This window comes from Somniosus microcephalus, chromosome 8 (genome assembly GCF_052327205.1).
Source record: "Somniosus microcephalus isolate GS21.2 chromosome 8, FLI_Smic_1.0, whole genome shotgun sequence".
Lineage (NCBI taxonomy): Eukaryota > Metazoa > Chordata > Chondrichthyes > Squaliformes > Somniosidae > Somniosus > Somniosus microcephalus.
Window position 1 is genome coordinate 195234454 of NC_140994.1, and position 23790 is coordinate 195258243.

Here is a 23790-nt window from a genome sequence, read left to right on the forward strand (position 1 = left end):
GCATTAAATTTCATCTGCCACGTATCCATCCATTCCACCAGCCTGTCTATTTCCTCTTGAAGTCTATCACTATCCTCCTCACTGTTCACTATACTTCCAAGTTTTGTGTCATCCGCAAATTTTGAAATTGTGCTCTGTACACCCAAGTCCAAGTCATTAATATATATCTCAAGAAAAGCAGTGGTCCTGGTACCAACCGCTGAGGAACACCAGTGTATACCTTCCTTCAGTCTGAAAAACAACCGTTCACCACTACTCTCTGTTTCCTGTCACTTAGCCAATTTCATATCAATGCTGCCACTGTCCCTTTTATTCCATGGGCTTTAACTTTGCTGGTAAGCCTATTATATGGCAACTTATTAAACGCCTTTTGGAAGTTCATGTACAGCACATCAACTGCATTGCCCTCATCAGCATTGTTGCCTCATCAAAAAACTCAAGTTAGTTAAATACAATTTGCCTTTGACAAATCTGTGCTGGTTTTCCTTAATTAATCCACACTTGTCCACGTGACTGTTAATTTTGTACCGGATTATCGTTTCTAAAAGCTTCTCCACCACCGAGGTTAAACTGAGTGATCTGCAGTTGCTGGGTTTATCCTTACACCCTGTTTTGAACAAGGGTGTAATATTTGCAATTCTCCAGTCCTCTGGCACCAGCCTGTATCTAAGGAGGATTGGAAGATTATGGCCAATACCTCCGCAATTTCCACCCTTACCTCCCTCAGCATCCTAGGATGCATCCAATCCAGTCCTGGTGACTTATCTACTTTAAGTATAGCCAGCCTTTCTAGTACCTCCTCTTTATCAATTTTTATCCCATCCAGTATCTCAACTACCTCCTCTTTCACTGTGACTTTGGCAGCATCATCTTCCTTGGTAAAGACAGATGCAAAGTACTCATTTAGTACCTCAGCTTTGTCCTCTGCTTCCATGCAATAGATTTTTGGACTCTTAAGGGAATCAAGGGATATGGGAATCGGGTGGAAAAGTGGAGTGGAGGTCGAAGATCAGCCATGACCTTATTGAATGGTGGAGCAGGCTCGTGGGGCCGTATGGCCAACTCCTGCTCCTATTTAAAATAAAAACAGAAAATGCTGGAAATACTCAGCAGGTCAGGCAGCATCTGTGGAGAGAGAAACAGAGTTAACGTTTTAGGTTGATGACCCTTCGTCATCGACCTGAAACGTTAACTCTGTTTCTCTCTCCACAGATGCTGCCTGACCTGCTGAGTATTTCCAGCATTTTCTGTTTTTATTTCAGATTTCCAGCATCCGCAGTATTTTACTTTTGTATTCCTGCTCCTATTTGTTGCGTTCTTATGTTGTTAACCCATCTGGCGCTGAAACCCTCATCTTTGCCTTTGTCACCTCCAGACCCGACTATTCCAATACTCTCCTGACCGGCTTTTCATTCTCCACCCTCTGTAAACTTAAGCTCATCCTAAACTCTGTTGCCCATATGCTATCCTGCACCAAGTCTCACTCACCCAGCACACCTGCGCTCGCTGACCTGTACTGGCTCCTAGTCCCCTTTAACATCAAATTTAAAATTCCAATCCTTTTTTAAATCCCTTCACGGCCCTGCCACTCCTTATCTCTTTAAACTCCTCCAGCCCTAGAACTTCCCCGCAAATTCTTTGTTTCTCTTGAGTCTGGCCTTTTTTAAAAATTTGTTCATAGGATCTGGGTGTCACTGGCAAGACCAGCATTTATTGCCCATCCCTAATTGCCCTTGACAAGGTGGTGGTGAACCGCTGCAGTCCATGCGGTGAAGGTACTCCCACAGTGCTGTTAGGGAGGAAGTTCCAGGATTTTGACCCAGCGATGATGAAGGAACGGCAATATACTTCCAAGTCAGGATGGTGTGTGACTTGGAGGGGAACTTGGAGGTGGTGGTGTTCCCATGCGTCTGCTGCCCTTGTCCTTCTAAGTGGTAGAGGTCACGGGTTTGGGAGGTGCTACCGAACGAGCCTTGGCGAGTTGCTGTAGTGCATTTTGTAGATGGCACACACTGCAGCCATGGTACCCCAGTGGTGGAGGGAGTGAATGTTTAAGGTGGTGGATGGGGTGCCAATCAAACGGGCTGCTTTGTCCTGGATGGTGTCGAGCTTCTTGAGTGTTGTTGGAGCTGCACTCATCCAGGCAAGTGGAGAGTATTCCATCACACTCCTGACTTGTGCCTTGTAGATGGTGAAAAGGCTATGGGGAGTCAGGTGGTGAGACACTCGCTGCAGAATACCTAGCCTCTGAGCTGCTCTTGTTGCCACAGTATTTATGAGGCTGGTCCAGTTATGTTTCTAGTCAATGGTGACCCCCAGGATGTTTATGGTAGGGGATTCGGCGATGGTAATGCCATTGAATGTCAAGGGGTGGTGGTTAGACTCTCGCTTGTTGGAGATAGTCATTACCTGGCACTTATATGGCGCGAATGTTACCTGCCACTTATCAGCCGAAGCCTGAATGTCGTCCAGATCATGATGCATGCGGGCATGGACTGCTTCATTATCTGAGGAGTTGCGAATGGCACTGAACACTGCAGTCATCAGCGAACATCCCCATTTTTGACCTTATGATTGCTGAAGCAGCTAAAGATGGTTGGGCCTAGGACACTGCCCTGAGGAACTCCTGCAGTGATGGCCTGGGGCTGTGGTGATTGACCACCAACCACCACAACATCTTCCTTTGTGCTAGGTATGACTCCAGCCAGTGGAGAGTTTTCCCCCGATTCCCATTTACTTCAGTTTTACTCGGGCTCCTTGATGCCACACTCGGTCAAAATGCTGCCTTGATGTCAAGGGCAATATCCTTTTGTGCATCTTCCCTTTGCCCACCTTTCTGTCTGTGCCTTGTGCCTTCAGCCTCCTGGGCCCCATGCTCTGGAATTTCATCTCTAAGTTCCTCTACTTCTCTCCCCCCCCCCCCCCCCACATTCCTTTAAGACCCTCTTTAAACCTCACCTCTCTGAGCAAGCTTTGGTCACCACTCCTAATATCTCATTCTTTGTCTCAGCATCCATCTTTATCTGACTATGTCTCTGTGCCCTGGAATGTTTTTCTATGTTAAAGGCACTATATAAATGAACATTTTTGTTGCTGCAGCCTCCCTTTTCTAGAAATCACTAATGCCCCAGGAATGGAAGCCTACCCTTCTGCACTAGCCCTGCAACCACACACTGTCCTTACTAATCATCCTTCCATTAACCTGTTCAATGCTTGGCACAGGAAGCAATCTGGAGATTACCATCCTTGAAGTCTTGTTTTTCTCACCTGGAAGTGCACAAGTGTGAACATCGGGTGAAGACAGAATCAGGCTTGGATGTGATGATTTCATGATTGAATAGCCTACCAATGCCAACTGTCTAGGTACACACATGAAGAATCATCACATGGAAGAGGTACTGGAGGGCATTCAGTGACTGAAACCTTACTGTAGCAAGGTGGCAATGCCTTTCAAGAGAGGGGGAGGGGAGAAAATTACCAGACAAAAAGGAAGGCAGAAAAAAATTAATACAATAGTAATAAATACATTTTAAGTTGCCATATTATTTTCAGAGCCACATACTTTAATATTTATTGTGCAAACATTTAAAACTATTTTACCACTTGTTTAATTTTACACAACTATGGACCACTTTTATTAATTAATCTTTACTTTAGTAATCTGTTTACTAACATACCCTACAAAGCAAAATAATTGATCCAATACAGAGAAATCACTTACTGGCTATATTTTAGTTTATTAGGTTAACAAATAGATCCATTTGAAAAGGATTTAATAGCTTGAATCCCATATTCAAGAAGCAAAATATGAGACTCTTCTATGCATTATAATTCTATATAAACTTGAATTACTATATTGAATATTACTATAAGTTCCCCTCCAAGTGTCACACCATCCTGACTTAGAAGTATATCGCTGATCCTTCATCGTCACTGGGTCAAAATCCTGGAATTCCCTCCCTAACAGCACTTACCTTCACCACACGGACTGCAGCGGTTCAAGAAGGCGGCTCGCCACCACCTTCTCAAGGGCACCTAGGGATGGGCAATAAATGCTGGCCTTGCCAGCGACACCCAGATCCCATAAGCGAATTTTTTAAAAGGTGGAACAAGAATGCTTTTCATGGAATAGTGGCTAATAGGAATAAAACTGCACTCAAAATAATAGATCTGAAAATTCAAAGGATTATTGTGAGGCAACACTGTTATTTTATATGATCTCAAAGGGAATCTGTTGTATTGCTCTAACAAGGCTTTTGCTGAAGTTTTAGAGAAATAGAAATGAGGATAAGCACTCTGGTAAAATATTTTGGACAAATGTAATTTCTTTTTAGCATGTTTTTTTCCCCCCCCCAATTCAAACTGTGACAATTACCCCACAGAAAGGTGCTGGCTTTCACCTAGACCTGTTCTGGATAGCTCTCCTTATGATCCTTACTTCATTCATGGCTCTACCCTGGTACGTGTCTGCAACTGTAATATCCCTTGCGCACATAGACAGCTTGAAAATGGAGACTGCAAAATCTGCCCCAGGTGTAGAGCCCACATTTATGGGAGTGAGGTATGTTGAGCAACATTCTGAGGATTTTGTATAGAATGATGATGGAAGCAGTGCATATATAATTACAGTTGTCTTTAGATGAATGCATATACTTTGTTCGAGCATAATTGTGTTCTTAGTGCAATCAACCAAATCACATACATATCCAGCATATCCATGAACTAGCAGTTATACCTGGAATTCTCAGTCTATGTATAACTGTTGCATCTATGATTTTTTTTCAGCACTTGCTCTTGCTTCATAGCTAGATATTGTAGTAGTTTCCATAAGCAGAGCTCTTATGAACTGAAACCTGCATCTTTATTCAGCAGTGTGTATATGTTAGTGTAAGCAGATTGAACAATTTACCATATAATATATACAAAAGCAAAATATTGTGGATGCTGGAAATCTGAAATAAAAACAGAAAATGCTGGAAATACTCAGCAGGTCAGGCAGCATCTGTGGAGAGAGAAACAGTTAGCGTTTCAGGTCGCTAGCCCTTCGTTAGAACTGGAAAAAGTTAGAGATGTAACAGATTTTTAAGCAAGTGCAGGGGCAGGGAAAGGAGGTAGGGGAGGAAAGAACAAAAGGGAAGGTCTGTGATAGGATGGAAGGCAGGAGAGATTCAAAGACAAAAGGGACGATGGTGCAAAGCGAAAGGAGGTAGTAATGGGACAAGTTAAGAAACAAAAGTTGAGGTGTAAATGGCAATGGCAGAATTATCAACAGCTGCCATGTGGAAAAAAAAATAGGGGCAGAGGTCATGGTCTAAAATTGTTGAACTCGATGTTAAGTCCAGAAGGCTGTAAAGTGCCTAATCGAAAGATGAGGTGCTGTTCCTCGAGCTTACATTGAGCTTCATCGGAACAGTGTCAGAGGCCAAGGACGGAGAGGTCTGAGTGGGAGTGAAGTGGAGATTTAAAGTGACAGGTGACCAGAAGCTCAGGGTCACGCTTACGGACTGTTCTGCAAATTGGTCACCCAATCTGCATTTGGTCTCCCCAATGTAAAGGAGACCGCATCGTGAGCAGCGAATACAGTATACTAAATTGCAAGAAGTAGAAGTAAATCGCTGTTTCACCTGGAAGGAGTGTTTGGGGCCCTGGACAGTGGGAAGGGAGGAGGTAAAAGAGCAGGTGTTGCATCTCCTGCGCTTGCACAGGAAGGTGGCATGGGAAGGGGAAGGGGTGTTGGGAGTGATTGAGGAGTGGACCAGGGTGGGAGGGAGCGGTCCCTTCAGAATGCTAAAAGGGGAGGGGAGGGGAAGATGTGTTTGGTGGTGGGATCACGCTGGAGGTCGCAGAAATTGCAGAGGATGATCCGTTGAATGCGGAGACTGGTGGGGGTGAAAGGTGAGGACAAGGGGAACCCTATCGTGGTTCCGGGAGGGAGGGGAAGGGGTGAGAGCAGAAGTGCGGGGAATAGAACGGACACGGTCGAGGGCCATGTCAACCACAGTTGGGGGAATCGTCGGTTGAGGAAAAAGGAAGACACATCGGAAGCACTAGTATGGAAGGTGGCATTGTCAAAGCATATGTGACGGAGACGGAGAAACTGGGAGAATGGAATAGAATCCTTACAGGAAGCGGGGTGGGAGGAAGTGCAGTCCAGGTAGCTGTGGGAGTCCGTGGGCTTATAGTGAATGTTTGCCAATAGCCTATCCCCAGAAATGGAGACAGAGAAGTCGAGGAAGGGAAGAGTCAGACATGGACCACGTGAAGGTGAGGGAAGGGTGGAAATTGGAAGCAAAGTGAATGAAATTTTCTAGTTCAGGGCGAGAGCAGGAAACAGCACTGATACAGTCATCAATGTACCAGAAAGACAGGTGAGGGAAGGGACCTGAGTAGGACTAGAACAAAGAATGTTCCACATACCCCACGAAAAGGCAGACATAGCTAGGACCCATGTGGATTCCCATAGCAACACCTTAAATTTGGAGGAAGTGAGTAGAGTCAAAGGAGAAGTTGTTCAATGTGAGAACAAGTTCAGCCAGGCGGAGGAGGGTAGTTGTGGAAGAAGCGGAGCGCCCTCAGGCCTCCTGATCAGGGATGGAGGTGTAGAGGGATTGGACGTCCGTAGTGAAAAGGAGACAGTTGGGGCCAGGAAACTGTTAAAGTGGCGGAGGGCATCAGAAGAGTTGTGGATGTAGGTGGGAAGGGACTGGACAAGGGGAGAAAAAATAGAGTTGAGATAGGAAGAAATCAGTTCTGTGGGGCAAGATCAGGCTGAAACGATGGGTCTACCAGGGCAGTCCTGTTTGTGGATCTTGGGAAGGAGGTAGAAGTGGGCTGTGCAGGGTTGGGGGACTATGAGGTTGGTGGCAATGGAGGGAAGATCTCCAGAGGAGATGAGGTCAGTGATAGTCTTGGAAATGATGGCTTGATGTTCGGTAGTGGGGTCATGGTCCAGGGGGAGGTAGGAGGAGGTGTCCGAGAGTTGGCGTTCAGCCTCCGCAAGGTAGAGGTTGGTTCGCCAAACAACAACAGTGCCACCCTTGTCAGCACGTTTAATGACAATGTTGGGTTTGGTTCTGAGAGAACGGAGTGCTGCAAGTTCAGAGGGAGGGAGGTTGGAGTGAGTGAAGGGAGCAGAGAAATTGAGACGGCTGATGGTCACGCCAGCAGTTTGCAATGAAAAGATCTAGAGAGGGTAAGAGGTCAGAGGGAGGGGTCCAGGTAGAACGAGAATTCTGAAAATGGGAGAAAGGGTCAGCTGTGCGGGGGGGAAGACTCCTGGCCAAAGAAGTGGGCACGGAGATGAAGGCGACAGAAACAGAGCTCAATGTTGTGCCGAGCTTGAAATTCATTGAGGTGGGGACTTAAGGGGATGAAGCTCAGGCCTTTGCTGAGGACTGATCGTTCGGGGTCAGAGAGGGGAAGGTCAGAGGGGATAGTGAAAATGTGGCAGGGGGTGAGATTGGAAGAAGGGATGGGATCAGAGGAAAGTGAATGGGAAGAAGGTTCTGGAGGGGCGTTGGTGTCCAAGAGTTGTTGAAGCTTACCATCCTTGACGCCTGAAAGGAAGAAAAAAAGTTTTTGTAAAGTACCGGATGGGGCGAAGGATGAAATGGAACTGCGCACCAGGACAGCTTTGAGATACAGCAAGTCGGTGCTGCTGAAGAGAGATGTCGAGAGTGTGCATGTGGCGGCGCAAAGTGTTGAGCGTGGATCTCAGGATGCGGTGAGAGCAGTGATTTGAGGAACGCTGAATATCTCGGAGATATCTGTAATCCTGGGTGGATCCAAAACATGAACAGTGGAATTTCAATTGGAATCCACGTTCAATTAACAATTTACCCCTGATTGTAATAAGTTGTGAATATGTGGAATGTGCATCATGTTTCCCAATCATCTTTGAAGGCAAAAAATAATTTGTTGGACCAATACACACAGGTTAAGAGTCAAGACTACTTGGCTAAATTGATTTTCCACCACACAGGTAAATATGTACAGGCTAAACCAACTTGGAAAAATAATGTACAGGACCAAAAAGACACAGCAAGATCGTAAAATAGCACAATACTTAAAAAAAAAACTATAATCAGTCTACACGGGGTTAATATACCCTTTTCAGAAAGGTGTTTCTTGCAGTCTTTAAAAAGTAACATTCTTTGGTCGACAATCAGGTTTGTCTCTTTTGTAGACCTTCATTAAGTGAAATCAGGATAGAGCTTGGGTGTGAAGGTCTCTATGATTAAGTAACCTGATAACATTCACTATCGGCTCATGTGAAGAATGAGCATCTAGGCAAGCTATCAGAAAGGGTAGGCTCCTTTGGAATATATATTAATGATCTAGACGAGGGAACTAGATGTAATATCTCCAAGTTTGCAGACGACACAAAGCTGGGTGGGCGTGTGTGCTGTGAGGAGGATGCAGAGAAACTCCAGTATGATTTGGACAGGTTGGGTGATTGGGCAGAAGCATGGCAGATGCAATATAACGTGGATAAATGCGAGGTTATCCACTTTGTTGTCAAAAACAGGAAGGCAGATTATTATCTGAATGGCAATAGATTGGGAGAAGGGGAAGTGCAATGAGACCTGGGTGTCCTTGTCGCTGAAGGTAAGCATGCAGGTGCAGCAGGCGGTTAAGAAGGCAAATGGTATGTTGGCCTTCGTAGCGAGAGGGTTCGAGTACAGGAACAAGGATGTCTTGCTGCAGTTGTACAGGGCCTTGGTGAGACCACATCTTGAGTATTGTGTGCAGTCTTGATCGCCTTATCTGAGGAAGGACGTTCTTGCCATGGAGGGAGTGCAGCGAAGATTCACCAGGCTGATACCTGGGATGGCAAGAATGACGTATGAGGAGAGATTGGGTCGATTGGGCTTATACTCGCTGGAGTTTAGAAGAATGAGAGGGGATCTCATTGAAACTTATAAAATTCTAACAGGACTAGACAGACTAGATGCAGGAAGGATGTTCCTGATGGCCGGGGAGTCCAGAACCAGAGGTCACAGTCTAAGGGTAAGGGGTAAGCCATTTAGGACAGAGATGAGAAGGAATTTCTTCACCCAGAGAGTGGTGAACCTGTGGAATTCTCTACCACAGAAGGCAATAGAGGCCAATTCATTAAATATATTCAAGAAGGCTCTGACATACCATGACTTTGACAGCTTATATTTTATTTATGGTAGCTTTGTAGCGGTTCGTGTAGATCGCCACTAAATAAGAGATTTTGACTTCGACGAACTATTAACAAGTTGTTTATTTACAGGAACAGACTAAGTACATCAGGTAAGATGGCAGGTAAGATGGCTGACTGTAGGAGCACCGTGGTATAGGTCTTGTCCCAGCGGGGACTCCATGAGGACTGAGTTCGCAGTACTGTGGAGAGCGTGATGACGTCATCACGTTTGTGCTGTGACGTCACCACGTTGTTCGCGTTTCCCGTGCTTAGGGCGTCACGTGATGCGCGTCGTTGCGTTGCTGGCCGTTGAGGCCGAAGTCGCGGGAGCTGGAGGCCGGGCTGTGCCGGTGCTTGCCGCGGGAGCAGAAGATCGCGTCGCTCCTGTCGGCTGGCCGATGCGGCCGAAGACGCTAGGCCGGGCTGTGCCGGCGGCCGTCCTAGAAGGCTGAGTCAGGCCAGCGGCCGCCGCACGCACGTCAGGTCATACGTGACGTGACGTCAACACGTTAGGGTGCATCTTAAAGGGGCAATGGCCCCAACAGGTAAGTTAAAGGGGCAACGGCCCCAACAGGTAAGTTATACATACAGTAAGGTAAGTTAAAGGGAATTATGTGTCTTTATGTAAGGTACAACCGGTGGTACCGCCACATGGGCCCCCCCAGAATTCGCTTTAACGAAAGTCCAAGGATGAGATGGTCTGACGCTGGTGGTCTCGGCGGTCGTGCTGTCTCGGCTTGGTGAGCGAGTTCCGAAGATGCTGCTCGTGAGGGGATCCGTACGCACGTCGTGGCGAATAAAGTGTATCCGTCAGGCGAAGGACCGTGGAGACGTGCGAAACAGCAGGCCTTGTCAGAGTGACAGGCAGGTTGGGCGGACGCGGGCGATGACTCTGTTGATGTTGGAACAAGTCCTTGTTATAACGAACTCTGCAAGAACGCCAAACGAACGTTCCAGAAGGACTTGACAGGCGAGGTGAGTGAACTCGCCGACAGGTGAGCGAAACCTTCAGGAGGCTGGAACACGCAGAACGGTGCATGCCATAGTGCTACGACGTTAACACAACAGAGGGTGAAGAGTTACTGCGTTAACCTGTGATCGGTGAGGCTAGCAACCTTCACGTGGCTGATCGCGGCCGCAGGATGCCCGTTGGACCCGTCCTCGCTGTGTGCAGCTTCAGTAGACGTTTGCATTTGTTAAAGGGAAAACTGGAGAAAGGGCGGCAACGGTCCAGGTTGTTGTTGCTTTCAGGAGGGGTTAACTCTGCCTGGAGGGCGGCAACACTTGTAACAGTTGTAGATTTCGGAGAAAACAGCCGGGAGGGCGGCATGCCTTTGGTTCACGCCGAATCGTGTAGTAGGTAACACAACCAGCAGGCTGAAGGGCTGGTGCATCGTCGGCGGAGAAGGAGTCGTCGTTTTTCACGAGGGATGGGTCCTCGTGCGTGAGGAGTGGGTCCTCGTGTTTCGCGGGGGTGAGTCCTCGTGGTATCCCCGCAGGGCGCGCTCCGATTTTGTGGGCCCGAACATGCTGTACCCCGCGCTTGGAGAGATTTATACTTGCTGTCGCTGTGGACATAGAGGCGGACGATCCGTGTGGCGGTAGGAAAGACGAGTACGGGGACCGTGAGCAAGTGCGTGGTCGGCGCCGCATCGATGTTCTCGTCGAACGGGGCTTCTACCGATATAAAGCACGAGGGAGACTGTGGCTCCCTGGATTGCGGTAGCGACAGCAAAACGGCTGGTGCTTCCATGGCATGCTTCTTTTGTGAAAATTGCTCACAAAAAAACGAACGGGGTCCGGTTGAGGTTTGTCCATATCAAACGGGATCTGCTCCAGGCTGTGCTTACCTTGCGAATACGTTCGCAAAGACGGGGTCGCCTTTGGTGGAGTGAGGCGGTTGCTGTTCCGTGGTTGTTCGTCGGTTGTGCGTTGGTCGTCTTGTGGGAAGACTAGGTTCAGGCGCGCGTTGCTACCGTGAAAATCGTTCACGGATACGGGTTCACCAATTGTAGCGTTGGAATTGATGAGCTCCCGTACTCACGTCGTTGGGTCACCAATGTAGCGTTGGTGGTCGACGGTTGCCGTTGGGCGTGCTGTACCTCTGTGAAGATGAGGGTCAGGCTGCGCGTTGCTACCGTGAAAATCGTTCACGGATACGGGGTCACCAATTGTAGTGTAGGAATTGATGAACTCTCGTACTCACGTCGTTGGGTCACCAATGTAGCGGTTCGTGTAGATCGCCACTAAATAAGATATTTTGACTTCGACGAACTATTAACAAGTTGTTTATTTACAGGAACAGACTAAGTACATCAGGTAAGATGGCAGGTAAGATGGCTGACTGTAGGAGCACCGTGGTATAGGTCTTGTCCCAGCGGGGACTCCACGAGGACTGAGTTCGCAGTACTGTGGAGAGCGTGATGACATCATCACGTTTGTGCTGTGACGTCACCACGTTGTTCGCGTTTCCCGCGCTTAGGGCGTCACGTGATGCGCGTCGTTGCCTTGCTGGCCGTTGAGGTCGAAGTCGCGAGCGCGGGAGCTGGAGGCCGGGCTGTGCCGGTGCTTGCCGCGGGAGCGGAAGATCGCGTCGCTCCTGTCAGCTGGCCGATGCGGCCGAAGACGCTAGGCCGGGCTGTGCCGGCGGCCGTCCTAGAAGGCTGAGTCGGGCCGGTGGCCGCCGCACGCACGTCAGGTCGTACGTGACGTGACGTCAACACGTTAGGGTGCATCTTAAAGGGGCAATGGCCCCAACAGGTAAGTTAAAGGGGCAACGGCCCCAACAGGTAAGTTATACATACAGTAAGGTAAGTTAAAGGGAATTATGTGTCTTTATGTAAGGTACAACCGGTGGTACCGCCACAGCTTCATTAATAAAGAATTCACATATCCTTTTTGTGTAGTTTCCAAGGACAGGGCTTGTAAGCCAGTTCTGTAATAATGTGTTAAGGAAATTACTGATGTAAGGTACAATGGCCTAGAAATCGGATCGTGGTAAGTTGGTCAATTGACCTGTTTGCGATAGTACCAGCGAGCTGCAGGCACCAGTCATGGCCCCAGAGGCAGCTTGCTGGTTGCAGTGGGGAGCGAGACCAAGGTGGATGCCGGCCAAGGGCCTAAGGTTGGCCCAGGTGAGGAGGAGGCAATCGGGAGGAGGACAAACACAATTTTACCTCTGATCCTCCTGGCTCCACATTCAGGTAAGTAATTTTTTTACTTACCTTGTTGCTGGCAGCTCCATTGGTCCCTTTAAAGATCACTGGTTTGGCTGCTTTTCGTCTGAGAATACTGACTACATTGTGCATGGCACATGCTGCGGTCAGTTGGCAACCAATTTAGCAAAGAGGCCTGAAATAGGCGTTAGGACCCCAATTTTCATAGGCAGTGGGCTTAATGGCAGTTTCAAGCAGATGCCCTGGACAACTATAGGGCACTCTAACCAATATGATGTGCAGCGCATACCCGCACACGTGTGCTGCACACCATATGGAATCCTTTGCTGCCCATTTTTCACTGAAAAACCGCACTGCACGATCCAACTTCTAGACCAGTATGTTTTAGATAGCATTTCTACCCTGTTTTGTACAGCACAATGCAATTTTTCATCCATTTAAATCTACACTAAAGTAAAAGGGGGTAAGAAAATACTTGTTCCTATTTAATTGGAAAAGTTAAATGTATTATTTTATTCCTTGCTGCTTTATGTGTTTTGCAGGGAACAGAGAGTGACTGGGCTGGTTGCTTTCATCCTTGTTGGTTTATCACTGTTTCTGGCTCCAATTCTTAAGGTAATGATAATTCCACAGCAGGTTATACTTCAATTTATAAATCATGTTAATTATGAATTTCAATGATTTAGTGATGGTTAAAGCTTTAAAAATGATAAATTAATTTTTGTTGCTCCTCAGTATGTCCCTTTGCCAGTACTATATGGAATCTTTCTCTATATGGGTGTATCTGCTCTCAGTAGTGTTCAGGTAAGCACATTTGTCTTTGGTTCCTAAACATTATTAGTTGTTACATTAAATGAGATATGTAACTAAACCTTTCCATTATGTTGGTCTTTTATAATGAAACTGAAACCCCACCAAAAATTGCAGCAGGGTTTCATCGCTTACTGAAATCTTAGTTTTAGGTTTTGTGCAGTGATATTCTTTGGGATTTAGCAACCACTGCTGTGAAGGAGCAACCGCGGTGACTGTTGAACTTCACATTCTGGGAGAGGGCAAAGAAAAGAAAACAACGGCCCAGCAATTCGGGTCGGGGGCTTCCCGCAGGTGCAAGCCCCCGACCTGCACTTACCTACCGCGCCGGCCGTTGTGCTGTGGGCCCGCGTGGGATTCTGATCCTGGGCCTCCTCCAACTGCCGGCGCGCAGTGCTTGCGTATCCCAGGGGCACAGTTAGTTCGATGTGTCCCCTGGGATCACGTGGGCCATAGAGAGCCAATGGTAGCAGGAAATGCTTCATTCATAAATTTGCCTGTCAAACCTATAAATACTATAAGCCCCAAAACATCACTAAATCTTCAAATAAATGTTTTTAAAACATCACATTTTTAAAATAAACTATAAATTACATGAAATAACTATTTTAAACAATAATTTAAATTTTTGATAAAAGTAATTACGTTTTCTAACGGGGCTAAAAATAAACTTACCTTTCTTTAAAGTATTTAAAAACAATAAACCTGTGGAAAAGATGTTTTAATTTTAATTAATTCACCACTTACCTTGTTAAAAGCAGGCCTTGCGACTGCTTTTTACATGTCTAACATCTGGAGACTTACCTTCCCGGGAAAACCGGCAAAAAAAAACTAAGTTCAATGCGCACGCGCTGCCTCTCCTGCGCACACGTTCGACTTCTGAACCCCTTCTTTCAGGGGAACGGAAGTGCCGGTTTCCCGCGCATGCGCAGTGCATGCACGAAACCGACACTCCCATTGGGCTTACGCGTGAGTACCCCATGTGTACTCACCCGTGGAGATCCGAATTTCTGGGCCAACAGGTCTTACAGTTGCTTGGATAGGAAAGGCGGGTTTATTTTATCCCTATTTGTAGAATCTAGTTAATCACAATGATGAACAATTAGTTATTCACTTTGAAACAGTCAGGTCTATTGACGCAATGATTTGAATTTTCTACTGGTACCCAATAATAGGGTTTCTGTCAGCAGAGCTGCTGGAAAATTCCAGTCCTGCCCAATTAAGAAACATTCCTCACCAGCTACTAAATTTTAGTATGTGAATGCCTGTCCAGTGGACTGTGTGCATTTTTATCAGCCATTATTTTTGAAATCAAACGACCAGAAAGCCCAGTCAAGCAAGAAGTAGTGGAGATCAGAAGAGCCTAGAACAACAAGGAAAAGGCTGTGGTGAGAAATAGGGAGGTTTGTGGATCGCTACTTTTCTACCAAGGATAAAGGAAACGGGAGTGATTTGTCTATCTGGAGCTAAAGAACAGAGGGTAGAGGGAATAGTAGAAAAAGCAAATATGTTATTGGAAGTGGTAGTACATGTAGGAGTTAATGCTACAGAGAGAAGACAGAAGTGCTCAAGAGTTTTTCCAAGGATACTGGCCTTAAACTGAAAGAGAAAGGCTGTAAAGTTATGTGGGATTTGCAGCTTTTTTTTCCTTTCTTGAGTTTCCTCTTGGGGCACACCTTCTCAGGACCTTTGCAATATAACCTTCAAGCTGGCTGTTGGGATGTATACTTAGCAGCTTGGGATATCTGGCTTCAGAGGATAAAGTGTGCTGGATTAGTCCAAAATAGAATACTGCTTCCTGACACACTGACAAAAGAGAGGGAGCTGGCTAGACAAGAGCCTATAGTACAGAAAAATACCTTCTGTATGTGCCGGTCATGATTTATCACAAAATTGGCCTGGATGTCTACTTTCTCAGCACTTAATGTGTGCAATGTTCTGTTTACATTAGCTGGCTTTCTGCTCTGCAGTAGCACATAGTCTCAATACATTTATAATTTGAGTCAAAGAAGCCTAAATAAGTAAATCAATCTACAGTAATTTATTATTTTTAAATAAATGTTGGAAAATTTAACTTCTGTCCATTTGCGCAGCATGTTTTCCTCCTCCATGCCTTGTTCCCTTGTCTTTTTCTTATCACCTTTCCCTGATCTCAGCAATATTTTTGCTGCTTTTGACAATCTTTCCATTGGATTTTGAATGTCTTTTTACCATCCCTCCTTGTGCTTTCCTAATCTCTTCAGCATTTTCAAGTCTGAAACAATTCTGCATCCTCTCCCATGGCATCTTCCACATTAGCTCTACTTAATTTTGACTTCTCTTTCTACCATTTGAGGATTTTTTAATTCAACTACTGTAAGAATATGTATTGTCTTATTTAGTTTACATAGTTTATACTTTCCACCTTATTCCCATGTTCCTACAATACGTGCATTATGCAATAATGTAAATACATTCAAAAATAATGATGTCGCGGCACAGGCCAGAGCAATACTCCCCCGCCCCCTCCCCCCCCCAAACAAATTGCAAGAGAAAATAAAAAAGAATAATTAAGTATAGTTCCTCTCCCAACATCCCCACACACAAAAAAACAGCCTCCCAAAATGAAAGATGGGGGATTCAATTACAGGACACTGGGGAGCACTAGCTTTGTGTTGTGAAGACTGCCTGAGGGAAGAGGGGACTCACATCAGCATGCAGTTTCATGAAACAAAAGCTTGCTGTTTCCCCATGGGAAGGGAAACCACAAAGAAATGATCTTCCTGGACAACTCCTGAACAACTGGTTGGAGTACAGTAAACAATAGATCAACTGACTGCATGTTTACTGGCTAGGTGTGTAAATTAATAGCACAATAGACATTCATCTGCTCTCTCCTCTCTGTCATCTCGCTCTTGCTTTACTTCTGTTTCCTGTCCACTGTCTTGTGTCCCTCTGATGCTTGGTTGTAAATTATTGGTGTGGTCAATGAACTCCTGCATCTTTGCAAAATACATGTCCACTAAGTATTTTGTTCTTTTATGTTATTGGTATCTGAGACTACTGTAAGCACATTTACTTATGGGTCAGTTCATTTCATCTAGGGGAAAACTGTCAAGTAAATTGATTCATTAAATTAAATTAGGGAACAGTTACAGGGCAGGGCCCACGGTTATGTGGAAGTATCAAATGTCATGGGATAGGTCAAAAATGGATGGAGCGCAGGCGTTGAGTATCCCCTCTGAACAAAATTCACTTTAACCATTGTCTAGCTTTTTGATTTTCCCTCCCTCCCTGTGGGAAACACCTCAGCACCTCCCTATATTTGCAACCATGTGGAAAATCATGACCATAAACTAAGGGGTTGCTGGGGGTAATTTTACAATGTTCTATTACCACTAGGAATTTAGCCCAGATATTGGGCTGGTTTTTCCTCAGAATTACAATCCATTTTGGGGCATAAAATGGGGCAATGATGCCCACCATCTCAGAAACACTAGTCCGCCTCCTTTAAGACCTGCCAAGAGCCCATTCCGCTGCATTTAAATAGGTTCAGGTGGACATGGCTAATATCTCCAATCCATTCTCCCCAAATTCCACCCCAAATAATTACTGCTACTATATAAGTGGTAGTAGGAGCACCAGTAAGATATTCCTGAGGTGGATACTGTTTGGTGGAGGCCATTTTGATTACTGCAAATGAAAATTGCTCTTACTTTGCCTGCATATCAATCTCTTTAGTGCTTTTTGCTGCTGCTTTTACTCAGCCCTGTCAAAAGTATAGTTTTTGACTGGGGATATAGATTTCCCAAATGGGAATACCTCTATTCCTTTGTTATGAAGAGAAGATTGAAAAGAATAGATTGGAGGCTCTTAGAGGGAGTTTGAAGACCTGCAGCCCACTTTCACCAGGAGAAAAGCAGTGTGTTTACCAGGCTTTTAATTTCTTTATGACAGGATCCTTCCAGGCAGTTTCAGGTGACTGTTGCCACATTTGCAGGCTCACCACTGCATCAAGAAGATAATTAATGCTCTATTCAGGAGGACTGAGCAATTCATATCCTTCCCAATGGAACCAGAGAAACAAAAGGAGCAATTTTAACCGGGCTGGTGGACAATTAAAATCACCCGTGGGGCTATCCTTGAGAGATTATTGAACCTCATCCTGCACTGTGTGGCAGTTCTTGTGGTGGTTGCGGTGGCACTGACACCTTCTGCCATCTCCTTCCATACATAAGAACATAAGAAGTAAGAGCAGGAGTAGGCCATATGGCCCCTCAAGCCTGCTCTGCCATTCAATAAGATCATGGCTGATCATCGACCGCAACATGGAAACATAGAAGATAGGAGCAGGAGTAGGCCATTCTGCCCCTCGAGCCTGCTCCGCCATTCAATGAGATCATGGCTGATCATCCAAATTCAGTACCCGGTCCCTACTTTCTCCCCATACCCATTGATCCCTTTAGCCTCAAGAAATATATCTAATTCCTTCTTGAATATATTTAAATACGTTGGCCTCAACTGCCTTCTGTGGTAGAGAATTCCACAGGTTCACCACTCTCTGGGTAAAGAAATTTCTCCTCATCTCAGTCCTAAATGGCTTACCCCTTATCCTTAGATTGTGACCCCTGGTTCTGGACTCCCCGGCCATTGGGAACATCCTTCCTGCATCTAGCCTGTCTAGTCCTGTTAGAATTTTATAAGTTTCAATGAGATCCCCTCTCATTCTTCTAAACTCTAGTGAATATAAGCCTAATCGACCCAATCTCTCTTTATACGTCATTCCTGCCATCCCAGGTATCAGTCTGGTGAATCTTCGCTGCACTCCCTCCATGGCAAGAACACCCTTCCTCAGATAAGGCGACCAAAACTGCACACAATACTCAAGGTGTGGTCTCACCAAGGCCCTGTACAACTGCAGCAGGACATCCTTGCTCCTGTACTCAAATCCTCTCGCTATGAAGGCCAGCATACTATTTGCCTTCTTAACTGCCTGCTGCACCTGCATGCTTACCTTCAGCGACTAGTGCAGAAGGACACCCAGGTCTCGTTGCACTTCCCCTTTTCCCAATCTATTGCCGTTCAGATAATAATCTGTCTTCCTGTTTTTGCCACCAAAGTGGATAACCTCGCATTTATCCACATTATACTGCATCTGCCATGCATCTGCCCAATCACCCAACCTGTCCAAATCATACTGGAGTTTCTCTGCATCCTCCTCATAGCACACACGCCCACCCAGCTTTGTGTTGTCTGCAAACTTGGAGATGTTACATCTAGTTCCCTTGCCTAGATCATTAATATATATTGTGAATAGCTGGGGTCCTAGCACCGATCCCTGCGGTACCCTACTAGTCACTGCCTGCCACTCGGAAAAAGACCCGTTTATTTCAACTCTTTGCTTCCTGTCTGCCAACCAGTTCTCTATCCAAGTCAGTACCTTACCCCCAATCCCATGTGCTTTAACTTTGCACGCCAATCTCTTATGCGGGACCTTATCGAAAGCCTTCTTAAAGTCCAAATACACCACATCCACTGGTTCTCCCTTATCTATTCTACCAGTTACATCCTCAAAAAATTCCAGTAAATTAGTCAAGCATGATTTACCTTTTGTAAATCCATGTTGTCTTTGTCCGATCCTGTCACTGTTTTCCAAGTGCTCTGCTATTACATCTTTTATAATGGACTCTAGCATTTTCCCCACTACCGATGTCAGGCTTACCGGTCTATAATTTCCCGTTTTCTCTCTACCACCTTTTTTAAATAGTGGGGTTACATTAACTACCCTCCAATCCATGCAAACTATTCCAGAGTCTATAGAATTTTGGAAGATGACCAGCAATGCATCTACTATTTCTAGGGCCACTTCCTTAAGTACCCTAGGATGTAGATTATCAGGCCCTGGGGATTTATCGGCCTTCAATCCCATCAATTTCCCTAACACCATTTCCCTACAAGTACTGATTTCATTCAATTCCTCCCTCTCATTAGACCCTATGTTCCCCAACATCTCTGGGAGGTTATTTATGTCCTCCTTTGTGAAGACAGAACCAAAGTATGTATTTAATTGGTCTGCCATTTCTTAGTTCCCCATTATAAATTCCCCTGATTCTGACTGCAAGGGACCTACGCTTGACTTCACCAATCTTTTTCTCTTCACATATCTACAGAAGCTTTTACAGTCAGTTTTTATGTTCTCTGAAAGCTTACTCTCATACTCTATTTTCCCCCTCTTAATTAATCCCTTTGTCCTCCTTTGCTGAATCCTAAACTGCTCCCAATCCTCAGGTTTGCTGCTTTTTCTGGCCAATTTATATGTCCTCTCCTTGGATCTTATGCTATCCCGAATTTCCCTTGTTAGTCACCATTTTTGTTTTATTTTAATGCCAAACAGGGATTAACAAATTCTGTAGTTCATCCATGCGATCTTTAAATGTTTGCCATTGCCTATCAACCGTCAACCCTTTAAGTAACGCTCCCCAATCCATCCTAGCCAACTCGCGCCTCATACCATAGTAGTTTCCTTTATTTAAATTCACTCCACTTTCCTGCATGATTTCCATATCCCTTGATTCCCCTAGAGTCCAAAAATCTATCTATCTCAGCCTTGAATATACTCCAAGACTCAGCATTCACAGCCCTCTGGGGCAGAGAATTTCAAAGATTCACAACCCTCTGAGTGAAAAAATTCTTCCTCATCTCAATCTTAAATGGCGTACCCCTTATCCTGAGACTATGACCCCGAGTTCTAGACACTCCAGGCAAGGGAAACAATCTTTCAGCATCTACCCTGTCAATCTCCTTCAGACTCTTGTATGTTTCAATGAGATCACCTCTCATTCTTCTAAACTCCACAGAGCATAGGCCCATTCTACACAATCTCTCATTATAGGACAGCCCTCTTACCCCAGGAATCAATCTAGTGAACCTTCTTTGCACCGCCTCCAAGGCAGGTTTATCCTTCCTTAGATAAGGAGACCAAAACTGTGCACAGTACTCCAGGTGAGGTCTCACCAAGGCCTTGTACGATTGTAGCAAGACTTCCTTACTCTTATACTCCAACCCCCTTGCAATAAAGGCCAACATGCCATTTGCCTTCATTATTGCTTGCTGTACCTGCATGCTAGCTTTCTGTGTTTCTTGCACGAGGACACCCAAATCTCTCTGAACACCAACATTTGAAAGTTTCTCACCATTTAAAACATACTCTGCTTTTCTATTCTCCTTACCAAAGTGAATAACCTCACATTTCCCTATCTTATACTCCATCTGCCACCTTACTGCCCACTCACTTAGTCTATCTATATCCCTTTGCAGACTCTTTGTGTTCTCCTCACAGCTTACTGTCCCACCTAGCTTTGTTTAATCAGGAAACTTGGATACATTACACTTGGTCCCTTCATCTAGGTCATTAATATAGATTGTAAATAGCTGAGGCCCCAACACTGATCCTTGCGGCTCCCCACTAGTTACAGCCTGCCAAGCTGAAAAAGATCTGTTTATCCCTACTGTTACGTCCGTGTATAATCAGACACAGACTGCGGAGAACGGTACAAACGGTGTTTACTCAACGTGGCTAAGACTGCAACTGATCTGTACAGATTACTACTCAACGTTATATACAGGTGTGGTCACTGCCGGTACTACAGTATACATGAGCTGTAAAAAGTAGTTCCCCCCCCCCTTAAAGGTACATACATTACAATTCCTCCCCTTTTAGATTAACAGTACCATAACACTCATTTAACAATTAAATATCAAACTAATTACAATTAACACTTTTAACATGCAACATTAGCTGAAAATAGTCTATTTATAAATTCAGTCTTTGGGGAGGCCTCCTGATCCTTTCTGGATAGCGCCTTTCCCGAGTGTCTTGCTCTTGGTGCGGAGGCGATTCTGGCCCCCTGTCGTCGGTTGGTTCATCCGCTTCCGATGCTACTGTTTCTGGGGTAGATGCTACCTGTACGCCGGGTTCATCACCAGGTACGTATGGGCGAGGCATGGGGTTGACTTGTTCCTGTGACTCTAGGATCTGGTCAGCATGGTGTCTCACGATGCTCTCCCCAACGTCCACTGTGTACATTAGTGGGCCCTGCCGTGTGCATATCGTTCCTGCTTGCCATTTTTCTGTTCGGTAGTCGCGGGCCAAGACTGGTTGCCCTACATTGAAGCTCCTTGTTGGCTTCTCATGGATGTGCTGGAATTGCTTACTCTCAACATCTCTTCATACGTTTGGTCTGAGCAAATTCAGGCGAGATCTTAACCTTCGGTTAAAGAACATCATGGCTGGGGCCTGGTTGGTGACTGCATGTGTCGCATTCCGGTAGGTGAACAGGAAATTGTCCAACTTGTGTTGCAGCGGAATGTTGTCATTGTACATAGCCTTTATTGCCTTCTTAAAGGTTTGTACGAACCTCTCAGCCAATCCATTTGTGGCTGGATGATACGGGGCGGATGTGTAATGCCTTACCCCATTCTTTTTCAAGAACCTCCGGAACTCTTCGGACACAAACTGTGGTCCGTTGTCGGAGCAAATCTGTTCTGGCAAGCCATTCCTGGCAAAAATGGTCCGTAGGACTGCAAAAGTTTTCTCCGTGGTGGTGGAGGACATTTTGATGACCTCAGGCCATTTCGAGTGCGCATCCACGGCTATTAAAAACATTGTCCATGAATGGACCAGCAAAATCAATATGCACCCGTTGCCATGGAGATGAGGGCCACTCCCATGGGTGTAGAGGGGCCTGTGGTGGTGCATTTTGGACTTTCTGGCATCCTGAACAGCTCTTGGTCAGGTCCTTGATTTATTTATTGATTCCCGGCCACCACACATAAGCCCTGGCTAGGCTTTTCATTTTTACCCCTCCCAGATGACCCTCATGAAGCTCATTGAGCACTCTATCCCTTAACTTGGGTGGAATTACCACTCGGGATCCACACATCAAGGTCCCCCGGCACACTGACAGCTGTTCTCTCCTTGTCGAGAATGCTGCCAACAGTGAGTTGCCATGTGCTGGCCATCCCTTCACCGTCAAATCATATACCCGAGACAGTGTCGGGTCATTTCGGGTTTCCTTTTCGGTACAAGTGTTAGTTACTGGTAGGTATTCAACTATAGTCGAATGGAATATTTCGACAGGATCCACTGCTGGTGCTTCCTCCGCAGTAGGCAGTGGCAGGCGTGATAGCCCATCAGCATTTCCATGCTGTTTCGTGCCCTTATATTCAATCTCATAGTGGTGCGCCCCGAGAAAAAGTGACCATCTTTGTAGTCGTTCCGCTGTCATCACCGGAACGCCCTTCTTTGGATTAAAAATGGAGACAAGAGGCTGGTGATCAGTCAGCAAGGTGAATTTCTGCCCGTGCAGATAGTGATTGAACTTTTTCACTCCCCACACTAGGCTGAGGGCCTCCCTGTCAATCTGGGCATAGTTACGCTCGGCTGAGGTTAGTGATCGTGACGCAAAGGCTATTGGCCTCTCTGAGCCGTCCGAGAATTTGTGCCGTAGGGTGACGCATCACATGCCAACCGAATTGGTAATTCTGGGTTGTAATGGGCCAATACCTCTTTCGATGTGATTAGTGTTTTACTCTTCTGGAAAGCTCGTCTACATTCATCACTCCACTTCCATGGCACCCCAGTTTGCAGTAGGGTGTTCAGTGGGTGTAGTATTGTAGACAAATTTGGCAAGAACTTATGGTAGTAGTTTACCAGCCCGAGGAACGACCTCAGTTGTGACACATTTTCCGGTGCTGGAGCCTTGACTACTGCCTCAATCTTCTCTGGGGACTTATGTAACCCCTCTTTATCGATAACGTGGCCACAATACGAGATCTGTTTTCTAAAAAAACTCGCATTTGGGGTGGTTAGCTCGGAGCCCATATTCCTGCAATCTAGTGAGCACCTACTCCAGGTTGGCAAGGTGATCACTGTCATTTTCGCCCGTGACCAGGATGTCGTCCAAACTGGGTCCCTGGGATCCCTTGCAGGACTTGTTCCATTGCCCTCTGCCAAATAGCCGGAGCTGATGCTACCCCGAATACCAGCCGGTTGTATTGGTAGAGACCTTTATGGGTGTTGATTGTGAGGTATTTTTTGATGCTTCTTCTACCTTCATTTGCAGATACGCCTGGGCCAGATCAATCTTAGTGAAGTGTTTCCCTCCAGATAGCGAGGCGAAAATATCTTCAATCCGCGGAAGTGGATATTGTACGGTGTGAAGGATCGGGTTCACTGTTACCTTAAAGTCCCCACAGATGCGAACCTTCCTTGGTTCCCCAGGCGTGCTGCTCAACGACTTTTTCATCACAGGGACGATGGGTGTCGCCCACTCGCTCCAGTCTACCTTGGACAGCACACCTGAACATTCCAGACTCTCCAGCTCTGCTTCGACGGCTGGGCGGATCGCATAAGGTACCGGCCTGGCCTTAAAAAATTTTGGACTTGCGTTTTCTTCAATTTTAATCGTCGCTGTCATGCCTTTTAGTGTTCCGAGTCCTTGCTGGAACACTTCTTTCGCGTCAGTTAGGATCTTTGACAGTCGCCCAGGTGTGACGTCGTCATCCTTTTTGTCAGCCACAGTCAGTGCCTGTATGGAATGCCAATCCAGTTGTATTTTCCGGATCCATTCACGTCCCAGTAATGGTGGTCCTCCA

General features: G+C 46.0%; 1 protein-coding gene across 1 annotated transcript in view; it reads left to right on the top strand.

Moving 5' to 3' along the window:
- Positions 1 to 23790, top strand: part of LOC147114005 (electrogenic sodium bicarbonate cotransporter 1-like) — a 200146-nt gene that overhangs the window by 105206 nt on the left and 71150 nt on the right. The window contains exons 16-18 of the mRNA XM_085996180.1: positions 4383 to 4561; positions 12888 to 12960; positions 13081 to 13149. Coding sequence (XP_085852306.1) covers positions 4383 to 4561; positions 12888 to 12960; positions 13081 to 13149 — 321 coding nt within the window. The remainder of the gene's footprint in view (positions 1 to 4382; positions 4562 to 12887; positions 12961 to 13080; positions 13150 to 23790) is intronic.